This window comes from Ranitomeya imitator, chromosome 9 (assembly GCF_032444005.1).
Source record: "Ranitomeya imitator isolate aRanImi1 chromosome 9, aRanImi1.pri, whole genome shotgun sequence".
NCBI lineage: Eukaryota > Metazoa > Chordata > Amphibia > Anura > Dendrobatidae > Ranitomeya > Ranitomeya imitator.
The window spans coordinates 132,920,918-132,935,903 of NC_091290.1; the positions used below are offsets into that span (position 1 = coordinate 132,920,918).

Below are 14,986 nucleotides of genomic sequence, written 5' to 3' on the forward strand. Positions count from 1 at the left end.
CATCCTGTATTATACTCCAGAGCTGCACTCACTATTCTGCTGATGCAGTCACTGTGTACATACATTACATTACTGATCCTGAGTTACATCCTGTATTATACCCCAGAGCTGCACTCACTATTCTGCTGGTGCAGTCACTGTGTACATACAGTGGGGCAAAAAAGTATTTAGTCAGTCAGCAATAGTGCAAGTTCCACCACTTAAAAAGATGAGAGGCGTCTGTAATTTACATCATAGGTAGACCTCAACTATGGGAGACAAACTGAGAAAAAAAAATCCAGAAAATCACATTGTCTGTTTTTTTTATCATTTTTTTTGCATATTATGGTGGAAAATAAGTATTTGGTCAGAAACAAACAATCAAGATTTCTGGCTCTCACAGACCTGTAACTTCTTCTTTAAGAGTCTCCTCTTTCCTCCACTCATTACCTGTAGTAATGGCACCTGTTTAAACTTGTTATCAGTATAAAAAGACACCTGTGCACACCCTCAAACAGTCTGACTCCAAACTCCACTATGGTGAAGACCAAAGAGCTGTCAAAGGACACCAGAAACAAAATTGTAGCCCTGCACCAGGCTGGGAAGACTGAATCTGCAATAGCCAACCAGCTTGGAGTGAAGAAATCAACAGTGGGAGCAATAATTAGAAAATGGAAGACATACAAGACCACTGATAATCTCCCTCGATCTGGGGCTCCACGCAAAATCCCACCCCGTGGGGTCAGAATGATCACAAGAACGGTGAGCAAAAATCCCAGAACCACGCGGGGGGACCTAGTGAATGAACTGCAGAGAGCTGGGACCAATGTAACAAGGCCTACCATAAGTAACACACTACGCCACCATGGACTCAGATCCTGCAGTGCCAGACGTGTCCCACTGCTTAAGCCAGTACATGTCCGGGCCCGTCTGAAGTTTGCTAGAGAGCATTTGGATGATCCAGAGGAGTTTTAGGAGAATGTCCTATGGTCTGATGAAACCAAACTGGAACTGTTTGGTAGAAACACAACTTGTCGTGTTTGGAGGAAAAAGAATACTGAGTTGCATCCATCAAACACCATACCTACTGTAAAGCATGGTGGTGGAAACATCATGCTTTGGGGCTGTTTCTCTGCAAAGGGGCCAGGACGACTGATCCGGGTACATGAAAGAATGAATGGGGCCATGTATCGTGAGATTTTGAGTGCAAACCTCCTTCCATCAGCAAGGGCATTGAAGATGAAACGTGGCTGGGTCTTTCAACATGACAATGATCCAAAGCACACCGCCAGGGCAACGAAGGAGTGGCTTCGTAAGAAGCATTTTAAGGTCCTGGAGTGGCCTAGCCAGTCTCCAGATCTCAACCCCATAGAAAACCTTTGGAGGGAGTTGAAAGTCCGTGTTGCCAAGCGAAAAGCCAAAAACATCACTGCTCTAGAGGAGATCTGCATGGAGGAATGGGCCAACATACCAACAACAGTGTGTGGCAACCTTGTGAAGACTTACAGAAAACGTTTGACCTCTGTCATTGCCAACAAAGGATATATTACAAAGTATTGAGATGAAATTTTGTTTCTGACCAAATACTTATTTTCCACCATAATATGCAAATAAAATGTTAAAAAAACAGACAATGTGATTTTCTGGATTTTTTTTTCTCAGTTTGTCTCCCATAGTTGAGGTCTACCTATGATGTAAATTACAGACGCCTCTCATCTTTTTAAGTGGTGGAGCTTGCACTATTGCTGACTGACTAAATACTTTTTTGCCTCACTGTACATTACATTACTTTTCCTGCGGTTTGTACAGATGTCTGTGACTAGAGCCTGTACTGACAGCGGTGCACAGTGCACGGAGCGTCACAATAACCTATTCTCAGCTGCTGCCAAATCATCTTTCAATACAGCAATTAAGTCATGAAAGATTATTAAATGTGACCCTGGAGTCATATAATTAGTGGATCGGTACTGGATATTACTCCTTTACTGAATGCCCCTATGACTTGTTTTAATTTATTTTTTCCCTTTAACCCCACGTCTGCTGCCTATTGAAACCTCTTCCTGGCAGAGGGTTGATATGATCAGTTGTAATTATCTTTAGTTGGTTATGTTGTTCCTATCAGACCAGTTTCTAATTAACTCCTGAGCTAGATGTAACAGCGGAGCCCAATGGATCCTTATACAACCAGATTGCTCTGGAAGGGGCCTCAGTCGGCAGGAGACTTGTGGTATCTATTGTTGCGTTCCGCCACCTAGGACGCTGCGTATTAAGTGACTCTCGAGGGGTTTCTGTTATCAACTGGGTAACAAAACAGTACAATTATTTCCACGATGTATGGTAATGAAAGCAGTAATCTAAAACTGCTGTGCTGACACAATACATCTCTGTCACTAATGCCGCAATACAGGGACAGTATCTGAGATCTTCAATTTGTGGCTTCACTTAATTGTGTCACGTACACATAAAACATGTGCAGGACATGATAAGTGGTTTTATGTGACAAATATTACACATCAACTAGTCTGCAAAATACTATGGCCTTTGTCTCATTGTTGTCCCATAGTTTCTGTAATCCTCTGAATACCTGACCTGTTCCCCTTAACATCCTACTGTGGTTACCGTAAAAAAGATGAACTAATCATCGGAGTGCCAAATGGTCCATCAAAATATAGGAATCCATACGTTTTGGGCTTATTTCCTTCACTCTGTTGTCGGCTATCCCGGTACCAGGGCTCCTTCACTGTCCCTACTGCTAAGGGAGCCTTAATTTGCCCTGCTTCCCGGATTAGTTCTGATGTGAAGACACCGGGGCCACGTACCTTGCCTGGATGCACCCTCAGTCTGTACCCTTCCCCTACCCAGGGAAAAGTGGAGTAGTTGTGTACCGTAATACAGCAGCCAGATTAACAAGGTAATACTAACAGGAGTAACGAAATATACCAATCATACAAATATACTCACACATATAGCAGAGGAATGCACTAGGGAGTGGAGGATGGGGTTAAACCAAAGTAGAAGAAAAGGAATTATCACACACTCAAAACCTAGTAACAGTAACGGATAAATCCACCAGACACCTTTCTGCAATGATAACAACCAAAAACTTCCAGCCATGCTGAATAAGCTAACTCTGACAATGAGTGCTAGCCAGGACCCAGATTATATAGGAGTTGGGAGTGGCTTATAGTGCACAGCTGAGAGACTTAACACTCCAGGAGCTCTCAACTAAGCAGATTAACCCCTGCACTGCGAAAATAAATTTACACCGTTTAATATGAAGGGGAAGTGCTTCTAATCAGGGCAAGAGAAATCAGACGCTGCGGTCTTCTGGCTCCTCTCTGTCACTGTAAACCCAAGACACTATGTTTGCCACATGCCTTCGTGGCTGCAAAGTGATAGATATGTTTTTGCTTATAAGTCCAAATTGAGATCTATACTTGATTCCCTTTCTCATGTTACCCTTGGATTATATACAGTAAGATCCAAGACAATTGGTATTATGTGACACATCTGGAAAATTATATTACTGCCCTGTTGGATAAGCCTAAATATTATATATTCCCATTTAGTTTAATCTGGAGTTTTTTCTTACATTTATTTTGTACCTGCTCCTTCATGGTTCCTCATTTCCCGCTGACGCTGAACTCCTGGCTTTGGTCACTCTGCTGTTGGGCTACATACATGAGTATTTTCTGACATCTTATGGGCAGTGGGACCAATAATAACTGCCTTACACCAAAGCCATGGTACCCTGGAGAAAACCTCCTCCAAAACGCTGGGTCAGGTCTGAGAAACAAGGTCAATTTAGTATTAGGTATTTTGCCCTAGTTTTATTTGCCTCATTAATTTGACCATGTCTTCTTGTCTCCTACCCATCCTGACCTTTGCCTGTCTACCATTTGCAATTAAACTCTTCATGCCATGACCTCTGCCCCTCTGACTACAAATCTTGCCCACAGATTCCACAAATTGGCATTTTCTGTTCATCCACAAACCAGTTCTTGTCAGCAGAGACTATTCTGGTGAGGTGGTTCCTCAAAAGCCCAAGGTCCAGGTGAGCACACAGGCATCGGTGCAGCAGGCAGGTGAGGCATGTGGGAAACAGATAGCAAAGATACTGGAAGCCGCAGACAGATAGAAGAGGTACTGGAATCCGCAGATACACAAGCACGTGAGGTATTGGCAGTCACAATAAGACAAACATCTGAGGTACACAAAGCTGCAGACAGGTAACTGATGTACAGGAAGCTGCAGGCAGACCGGTAGCTGAGGCACTAGAAGCTGCAAGCAGACAGGTAACTGATGTACTGGAAGCTGCAGACAGGTAACTGAGGTAGTGGAAGCCGCAGGCAGACAGGAAACAGATACTGGAAGCGAGGTACTGGAAGCTGAAGGAAGACAGGTAGCCGAGGCACTAGAAGCTGCAGGAAGACAAGTAACTGAGATACTGGAAGCCACAGACAGATGGGTAACTGAGGGACGGAAAGTCACAGGCAGATAGGTAACTGAGGTACTGGAGGCTGCAAGCAGACAGGTAGCAGAGGCACTAGAAGCTGCAGGCATACAGGTAACTGAAGCACTGAAAGCTGCAGGCAGACCGAAAACTGAGATACTGGAAGCCGCAGGCAGACAGTTAACTGAAGGACTGGAAGCCGCAGGGAGCCAGGAGGCGTCCTGTAGACCGCAGACAGTGAACTGTGTACATACAAACTGAAAGTCTTAATAACAAGATACAGGCCTGTGTCAGTGCAGCACCCCAGGGTCCTGGTCATTGCAGTAATGTTATTTTTCTCTAGGGGGGAGTGATGTTATGTTTGGAGGCAATGAAGGAGATCTCTTTAACAGGTATCACAAACATACAACACATTTCATACTCCAGTCCACCAGGGGGAGCTATGCTCCTATTTAAAACTGGTTGCCTGGGGAGGAAGTTAGGCAGTTGCTGTCTGAGCTTCACTCAGGAAGTTGGTCCCTGACAGGGGTGGGAGCCTGTCAGAGGCCTAGACAGAAGGTCACAGAGCTGCGCCTGCCCTAAGTGCAGCAGTTCCTAAAAACGGACACCAAGGAGAACTGTATTGTAGAGAGGGTGAAGAAGTCATAGCAAAGGAGTGGATACCAGAAGGAGTTCTGCCCTGCACAGGCTGCATCCTTCTGAGGCGCAAGATCCCGGTAGCCAGAATACCGAGGGAACAGCAGTCCTTCATGACCTTTTTACCCACACACTGAGGAATCTTTCACATAGGAAGGTTGTATCTGCCACTGCAGAAGACCTTCACTAGCCTGGACAATTTCCCCTGATGAACCCCCTGAACAGGGGAGGAAACGCGTTGGGAAGTAAAGACATATTATCCAGGGAGGCTACATTTACCATGGGCACCATAAGTAGGCTCATATTTGGGTACTGCCTTTGTGAGGGCAGGAGCTTCTTGCAGAAGACACGACAGGGAAAAAGTAGGCCCCAATTTTTCTTCCCCCCCCTGTCCTTCTCTCTCTACATTTTGGTCTCATACATCCCGGCGTTACATGTACCTCTGGAGAACCGGGTTACAACAATTGGGTGAGACTAAGCCATTTTATTAAGAGCACTGGTAATCATGAGCACCTTATTTTTTTGATTGTTGACTGTCAATTGTTTTAAGTATACATATTAAATGTTAAATTTTAACTAGTTTAGGAGCTGGCTTTGCTATATTGTGTATTTATATTGGTCAGACTAATCCAGAGCAGATCGTTCGGGTTTTTTATTTGCTGAGTATACGTTACCAACCGCTTCCGGTAACCATCAACGAGTTTCTTACAAAGCTCTGCTGGAATTATAGACCATTCTTCTTTGGCAAACTGCTCCAGGTCCTTGATATTTGAAGGGTGCCTTCTCCAAACTGCCATTTTTAGATCTCTCCACAGGTGTTCTATTGGATTCAGGTCTGGACTCATTGCTGGCCACCTTAGAAGTCTCCAGTGCTTTCTCTCAAACCATTTTCTAGTGATTTTTGAAGTGTATTTTGGGTCATTGTCCTGCTGGAAGACCCATGACCTCTGAGGGAGACCCAGCTATCTCACACTGGGCCCTACATTATGCTGCAAAATTTGTTGGTAGTCTCCTGACTTCATAATGCCATTCACACGGTCAAGCAGTCCAGTGCCAGAACCAGCAAAGCAACCCCAAAACATCAGGGAACCTCCGCCATGTTTGACTGTAGGGACCGTGTTCTTTTCTTTGAATGCCTCTTTTTTTCTCCTGTAAACTCTGTTGATGCCTTTGCCCAAAAAGCTCTACTTTTGTCTCATCTGACCAGAGAACTTTCTACCAAAACGTTTTAGGCTTTTTCAGGTAAGTTTTGGCAATCTCCAGCCTGGCTTTTTTATATCTCGGGGTAAGAAGTGGGGTCTTCCTGGGTCTCCTACCATACAGTCCCTTTTCATTCAGACGCCGACGGATAGTACGGGTTGACACTGTTGTACCCTCGGACTGCAGGGCAGCTTGAACTTGTTTGGATGTTAGTCGAGGTTCTTTATCCAACATCCGCACAATCTTGCGTTGAAATCTCTTGTCAATTTTTCTTTTCCGTCCACATCTAGGGAGGTTAGCCACAGTGCCATGGGCTTTAAACTTCTTGATGACACTGCGCACGGTAGACACATTAACATTCAGGTCTTTGGAGATGGACTTGTAGCCTTGAGATTGCTCATGCTTCCTCACAATTTGGTTTCTCAAGTCCTCAGACAGTTCTTTGGACTTCTTTCTATTCTCCATGCTCTATGTGGTGCACACAAGGACACAGGACAGAGGTTGAGTCAGCTTTAATCCATGTCAACTGGCTGCAAGTGTGATTTAGTTATTGCCAACACCTGTCAGGTGCCACAGGTAAGTTACAGGTGCTGTTAATTACACAAATTAGAGAAGCATCACATGATTTTTCGAACAGTGCCAATACTTTTGTCCACCCCCTTTTTTATGTTTGGTGTGGAATTATATCCAATTTGGCTTTAGGACAATTCTTTTTGTGTTTTTTTATTTAAGACAAATTAAATGAATATAATAATACCAAAGAATTTGTGATTGCAATCATTTTCAGGAAGAAACTGAGTATTATCTGACAGAATCGCAGGGGTGTCAATACTTTTGGCCACAACGGTATATACAGGAGATGACATACAGGTGTGTACTATATATAAGGGAGATGCAAACATGTATATACTGAGGGGAAAATGAGAGGTGTGAGGTGAAAATGAGAGGTTTGAGGTGAAAATGAGAGGTGTGAGGTGAAAATCAAAAGGTGTGAGTGCAAAATGAGAGGAGTGAGGGAAAATAGTGGCGTGATCGGAAAATGACCGATGTGAGGTCGAAATGACAAGTGTTAGGGGGGAATGAGAGGAGAGAGGGGGGAATGAGAGGAGTGAGGGGAAAATGAGAGGAGTGAGGGGGAATGAGAGGAGTGAGGGGGAAAATGAGAGGTGTGAGGGAGAAAATGAGAGAAGTGAGGGGGAAAACGAAAGATGTTAGAGGAAAATGAGAGGCGTGATGGGAAAATAAGAGAAGTGAGGTGCTATAACTAACCACAGATATTTACTATGCCCAGGCAACGCCGGGCTCTTCAGCTAGTATAAAAATAACCAGTAAATGAGCAATGACACCTTAGACGAGACATTGATCCATTTAATGCATAGTTAACACATGGATTCTTGCCTGTAGACAATTTTTTTTAAAGTTTGATGACATATTAGAGCAGAAAAGGCCAAGGCAAAGCCAGTTATCTCATGATGATTCCCAGTCAGCTGTTAGTTGGCGGAGTGCAGATGAGAAAACTGATGCCAGCAAGGTCAAGGCTGGCCAAATATCATGGGAGATATACCGTAGATGAATGCCAGTAGGTTTGCTGTCTGGCTGATTATCATGGGAGCCATACTTAAAGGGAACCTATCACCTGAATTTGGCGGGACTGGTTTTGGGTCATATGGGCGGAGTTTTTGGGTGTTTGATTCACCCTTTCCTTACCCGCTGGCTGCATGCTGGCTGCAATATTGGATTGAAGTTCATTTTCTGTCCTCCATAGTACACGCCTGCACAAGGCAAGATTGCTTTGCGCAGGCGTGTACTATGGAGGACAGAGAATGAACTTCAATCCAATATTGCAGCCAGCATGCAGCCAGCGGGTAAGGAAAGGGTGAATCAAACACCCAAAAACTCCGCCCATATGACCCAAAACCAGTCCCGCCAAATTCAGGTGACAGAGTCCCTTTAATCATAAAATACTCGGCTAGTAGGCCTTCCGCGTGACTGAGGATCGTGGGAGAAATAGATCAGCACCACCAGATTTATAAACCTCATGTGAGGTGTAAACCTCCATTACAAATAAGATGTAAATCCTCAAAAATAGGAGCACTAAAACATTAATACTTAATATCATAACTATCAGAAAACAAGAGATTACGCTGAAGAACAACCCATCAAAAGAGATGAAGATCTAGAGTACCGAGATTAAGACTCCTATACTGGCTGTGGGTCCATAAGGGTGAAGAACATCTCAGTGACCTTAGTAGTAAGATATTTGGCATTAGAGATCACAAACCTCAACATGTATCAGTCAGTTATGTTCATCTCATTGATAGACGCTCACCTTCCTCCTTCTGAGCTCTGTCCTCTACCCAATGTACCTGTCGAAAGGGAGAAGGCGGAGATATTACTTGTAACGTTGGATCCATTACATTGCGACCATATGTGGTCACCAGTAACAGAAGAAAAGCCTCATAGTATGATGGTGATAAATTTACTAAGAATGGTCGTGTGCACTTGAGTATTGGCATGAGTTGTTGGCATCCACCAAAGGCATACCATGATGTATACGAATTGGTAGGAAACATTTTCAAGCTGTCTGTCCAACCTAGAATGGACCATTTATGATACTGGCAGTGGTCTTCAACCCTACCTTGATAGCTACATTTGCCTTTGAGAGATGGTCACAAGCCATATTCAGAGCCCTCTGAGCAGTGACAACCAGCACCTGCCTCCTCCACAGTATTGACACACATATAGGCTGTATATTTCCATCCACCTTACCCATATGGTGTTCTTGAATACAGTACTCCCACCACATTATTGTATCCGCCTTCAAGCAACTGGAAAAATCATGGTATCTCCAGCTTTCGATATCTCTCCACCCCCATGGCAAGTACATGCACATCCAGAGTTACTCTTCTGGGCAAGGCCACCCAAAAAAGTCCCATCTGGATACCTGCTTTTCATAATTGTTAGACCTGGACTGGCACACAGCCGTGAGCCACGCATCACGGACCCGCGCGCCACGTGTGGCTCCCGAGCCACAGGTTGGGGACCTCTACTGTAAGGCATAGAAGCCATACTAGGACTCAAATACCACTTCTGCACCCCTAACAAAGCAAAATTAATGAGTAAAACCAATCTACATTTTGTTGGAATACTCTCAATGTTTACACGATCTCTATTGACATTTCTGGGGAAAAAAGAGTGACAATTACAGTAGCCCTCTAATTGTTTTGCTTTCCATTAATGTTATTCATGCTCACATAACGTTGCACCGGGGCTGTGCAAATGACTGTGTATAGCGGAGTATTATATTAATATATCTTTACAGGGAAGCGGCATGTCACTGTGACATTATGTAGCAGTCAGGGTTGTTTCTCATTAGGGTGTTCAATATGACACGACGCTGTTGTATATACCTGGGGGACATATCATTTGGTTATTTATCATGGTGCCTATCAGCAGGATACAGCTGCTTTATTCCCCTGCTGGACAATTACATATTAATCCGTGTCATAATGAAAATGGAAATTCATGAACGCAAAATGGATTGAATATGTTTTTCATACATAATGCGCATGATGAAGATTACTGGGCTAAATGTTGGTGCCAGAATCATTTGCTGTATTGGGGGGGTCTTCATACAGAGCAATTATCTAGTAGGATTGCATGAAATATGCATAGAAAACACACAGAAAACACAAGGCCTAAATGTCAGAAGAAGGCACCTTGGTCCAGCAAAGTGCACACCAGGCGGTACAGCAGCTCACTGGCATCTTCAACTGGTCGCCCATGCCAGTCCACCATACATAGACCTGGTGTGACCTTCCTTTAGGATTCCTTTCGACTGGTTGGCACATTGCTTTGCTTGGCATGAATACTCAATGTAATATATCATAGAAATAAATGAGGACACCAGGAAAGGTGCCATCTCTACCAGCAGTCACTACGTCCAGATTACTGGCATAGACTTACATCGTCATCGGCTTGGGGTTTCCTGTTCTGCTCCATCCTCTGCTGGTTTTCTTCGTAAACCCTTTCAACTGCTCTTCTGCAAAAGGAAGCCATTAGACGCTCTTTATGATGTTCATCACGTACCACTCTTTGTCAGTGTACATTTAGCGCACATTTGCTTTATTTCCAGTGTGTGCGCTGGGAGAATCATAAGTCTGCAGTCACACAGAGTGACTGCAGACTTATTTTTTTTGACCGGACAAACCCTTTAAAGAGAAAACTATCATCAGAAATTGATTCATTGTTTAAATTAGGTTTTTGTGTTAAATGTTTTTTTGGGCAATTTTTATTTTCCTTATCACAAATTTGTTTTAAAAATGTTAAAAAAAATAGAAATCTTGACATTTTCTCACTGGCCACTCAGGCTTTTTTTCTTCATGTTTCAGGAAACAACACATGTACATTAACAGCAAAATACTGACTCTGCCCCTATATTTTTGCATTGAAGCATCTAATGAGTGCGTGCAAAAGTCATTAGAGGGAAGCAGGGTCCGCTGAAGGATCCTGTGTTACCAGCTGTGTATAGAAGTATTACCTGTCTTTGTAATCCTGCCTGTGGTGATAATGAGGTTGTTGAAAACGCTTCCTGAAGGGTGTTAAGGTTCAACTGGTGAAATGGATTCTCTAAGCCTCAGGTCCGGGTGGGCACACAGACTTTAAGCAGTCAGCGGTGAGGACTCGGAACACTTGGGAATCCTGAGTGCATCTGAATGGATGCAGTGGAGCCCAACAGGGATGGAAGCAAGTCTTGCCGTTGTGCATAGAAGATGGGGTATACCAAACCAAAGTCTTGAGACTCAATCTTAAGACACAGGTGTGCGTCATAATGGGCCTTAAATAGGATTAGAGAGATGACGTCACTGAGCCACGCCAGGCAACCTGCAAAACCCAACGTGGAGCACAACAGAGGGCAACGGACACAGGGGAAATAAGCAGAACCCAGGATATCTGGGACAGGTGTCTAACAAAAGTACAGGGAGTATGAATCTAAAATAGCTCAAGTGGTTAGTGTAAAAATCACAAGAGGACCAATTCCGTTTTTTAATAAAAATTGTGGTATGAAAAAAAAAATACGGACAAAACAAAAAACAAATGTAAACAAGAGGTAATTCTCTGATGATTGTTTTACCTTAACAGGACACTGGGGCTTTTCTTGTCATAACACACATAGCATAATTTATGTTCTTTACGAGGTGAACTAATGGGTGGTAAATTTTCTTCAAAAATGAATTGAAAGCTTATTTTACCACTCTTCACCATTATCTAGGCTTACAGTGGGTACAGAAAGTATTCAGACCCCATAAAATTTTTCACTCTGTTTCGTTGCAGCCATTTAGTAAATTCAAAAAAGTTATTTTTTTCTCATTACTGTACAATCTGCACCCCATCTTGACTGAAAAAACCCAGAAATGTAGTAAATTTTGCCAATGTATTAAAAAAGAAAAACTGAAATATCTCATGGTCATAAGTATTCAGACCCTTTGCTCAGTATTGAGTAGAAGCACCTTTTGAGCTAGTACAGCCATGAGTCTTCTTGGGAATGATGCAACAAGTTTTTCACCCCTGGATTTGGGGATCCTCGGCCATTCTTCCTTGCAGATCCTCTCCAGTTCTGTCAGGTTGGATGGTGAACGTTGGTGGACAGCCATTTTCAGGTCTCTCCAGAGATGATCAATTGGGTTTAGGTCAGGGCTCTGGCTGGGCCAGTCAAGAATGGTCACAGAGTTGTTCTGAAGTCACTCTTTTGTTATTTTAGCTGTGTGCTTAGGGTCATTGTCTTGTTGGAAGGTGACCCTTCGGCCAAGTCTGAGGTCCATAGCACTTTGGAAGAGGTTTTCATCCAGGATCTCTCTGTACTTGGCCGCATTCATGTTTCCTTCAATGACAATCAGTCATCCTGTCCCTGCAGCTGAAAAAAACTCCCATAGTAGGATGCTGCCACCACCATGTTTCACTGTTGGGATTGTATTAGGTAGGTTATAAGCAGTGCCTGGTTTTCTCAACACATACCGCTTAGAGTGGAGTGATGCAGTGAAGGATTATGGAGGCCACTGTGCTCTTAGGAACCTTGAGTACTGCAGAAATTATGTTGTAACCTTGGCCAGATCTGGGCCTTGTGTTATGATCTGGTGGTTTAGGAACAACATGAGACAAGCTCTGAAGGAGGTGGTATCTGTACTGATCGCAGACCCTGAACCTAGCAGCGCAACTAGAAATAGCCGTGGGGGGTACCTGACGCTCCCTAGACCCCTCGGCACAGCCTAAGATCTAACTTCCCCTAAAGATGGAAGCAGGAAACCTATCTTGCCTCAGAGAAAATCCCCAAAGGAAAGATAGCCCCCCACAAATATTGATGGTGAGAGGAGGGGAAAATAACATACGCAGAGATGAAATCAGATTTTAGCATAGGAGGCCAGTCTAGCTTGATAGATAGGACAGGAAAAGATACTGTGCGGTCAGTATAAAAACTACAAAACAATCCACACAGAGTTTACAAAATCTCCACACCTGACTAAAGGTGTGGAGGGTAAATCTGCTTCCCAGAGCTTCCAGCTAACAGAAAAAATCCATAATGACAAGCTGGACAAAAATAGAATGCACAGAACAATAAGTCCACAACATGTGGACTGAAATGAGCAAAGCCAGAACTTATCTTTGCAGAACTGGTCAGGAAACCAGGAGAATCCAAGCAGAGATGTGAATCCAGCAGAAAACATTGACAAGTGGCATAGGCTGAAGACTAGAACCAGGTTAAATAGCAGAGCCAGGAGAGACGATTAGTGAAAGCAGCTGCTAAAGCTAAACTCAAGGAGCGGCAGTTCCACTCAAAACCACCAGAGGGAGCCCAAGGGCAGAATTCACAAAAGTGCCATTTACAACCACCGGAGGGAGCCCAAGAACGGAATTCACAACAGCCTTGCCACAATTCTGTCTCTGAGCTCCTTGGCCAGTTCCTTTGACCTCATGATTCTCATTTGGTCTGACGTGAGCTGTGAGATCTTATATAGACAGGTGTGTGCCTTTCCAAATCAAGTCTTATCAGTTTAATTAACACAGCTGGACTCCAATGGAGGAGTTGAACCATCTTATGGAGGATCACAAGGAAATGGACAGCATGTGACTTAAATATGAGTGTCTGAGCAAAGGGTCTGAATACTTATGAACATGTGATATTTCAGTTTTTCTTTTTTATTAAATTTGCAAACATTACTACGTTTCTATTTTTTTTTCCGTCAAGATGGGGTGCAGAGTGTACATTTATGAGAAAAAAATTAACTTTTTTTTGAATTTACCAATTGGCTGCAATGAAACAAAGAGTGAAAATTTTGGGTCTGAATACTTTCCGTACCCACTGTATATGGCTTCCTAGATTGAAGAATTGGTACCAAACATCTCCCTTCAAACAATCTGCAAAAGTAGGGGACTCAGGTGTAGAACTGAGTCCCCTTCACCATTATTCTAGTAGACACCCAGCAGCTCACTGTGCTGTGCACTGCAACACCTCTCCATTCAAGTTACTGTAGGTCAATAGTCCAGCCAGAGGCGTACCTTGAAGCTTGTGGGCCCCAGTACAAAAGCTCTAACAGGGCCTCCAAGTATTGAGATCCCTAAATGATGGCGACCCCCCAAAACTATTGCCAACTCTTTCTAGAGCTCCTACGTAATTTGCAAAATTAAAGAGTAACATCAGACTGGAGAAAGAAGAGTTAATGGCGCTGAGTGTCTAGCGTCAGCAATTGAGGGCTGGGGGTGTAGTATCAGTAAAACGTGCAAGTCGGGGGGCACATGAAAAAGAAACAAATCTAGGGCCGAGAGAATAAAATAATTATCCGAAGATAGAGAGAAGAAAACTGGACTTATAATGAGGTTTCGCTGATCAACAAGAGAGTGCGAGAGAGAGAGGGAGAGAGAGAGAGCTGCAGGAAAAAAAGAGATAATTGCTTGATAGATTCTATTACTTTTTTAGAAACAGAGATGGCAAATGATGGGTAAGTGTGTTTAATTAGAGTGGGGGTGTCTGCTGGCTGCCAGAGATTCTCAGAAGGAGGCAGAGTGCAGGTGTGAGGGAGTACGGGCACATTCAGCGAGCGTCTGTGACTGTGCCAGGGGTTGGCAGGGTGGGTTATTCTCGCTCAGTTAATAGTCTGATGATTCTTCTTCTAATCTTTTCTCCTTTTATACAGATGACAAATGTGTATGACGTCACATAGTGGACGAGCGGAGGCGTAACGTAACGCTCCCGGGCTCTGGGGCACCGTCTGTACCGTGCTCACCCCTCCTAAACCATTATATAGAGAGATGTGCCATTGTGTAAAATTTGCATGCATTAAAAAAGTGAACCTCTTTTTTGGGGGGGTTGGTGGATGTCGTCGAATTTGGACCACCAGAGATCATACTTTTATCATGCATGAAAGTCTAAGAGTCTGTATACAGGCCACAAAGGCGACATGCTTATGCAGGAGATCGGTGCTTCTGACTGTTGGCCATTTCACTGCTGAATGTTTTTTTTTGTTTGTTTTTTTTTTTTGAGGGATCGGTGGTGTCCTAAAATTTGGACCACCAGGGATCATACAAACAAAGCAGTGTAAGTGTTTAACATAATTTCTAAGAGCCTATACATAAGCCACTAAGGGAGCCCACTTATGCAGGAGGTCAATGATTCTGCCTGTTGGCCATTTCACTGCTGAATGCATTTTTTTTAGGGATTGGTGG

At 43.6% G+C, this 14,986-nt stretch overlaps 1 protein-coding gene across 5 annotated transcripts in view; it reads right to left on the reverse strand.

Annotated features, from left to right (window-relative positions):
- The window catches only part of LOC138648963 (serine/threonine-protein kinase Nek11-like), a 247,426-nt gene that overhangs the window by 66,878 nt on the left and 165,562 nt on the right, over positions 1 to 14,986 (reverse strand). For all 5 annotated transcript variants that reach the window (XM_069738971.1, XM_069738970.1, XM_069738973.1 and 2 more), the window contains 2 exons: positions 10,235 to 10,310; positions 8,598 to 8,634 (listed from right to left, as the gene is read on the reverse strand). In XM_069738971.1, coding sequence (XP_069595072.1) covers positions 8,598 to 8,634; positions 10,235 to 10,310 — 113 coding nt within the window. The remainder of the gene's footprint in view (positions 1 to 8,597; positions 8,635 to 10,234; positions 10,311 to 14,986) is intronic.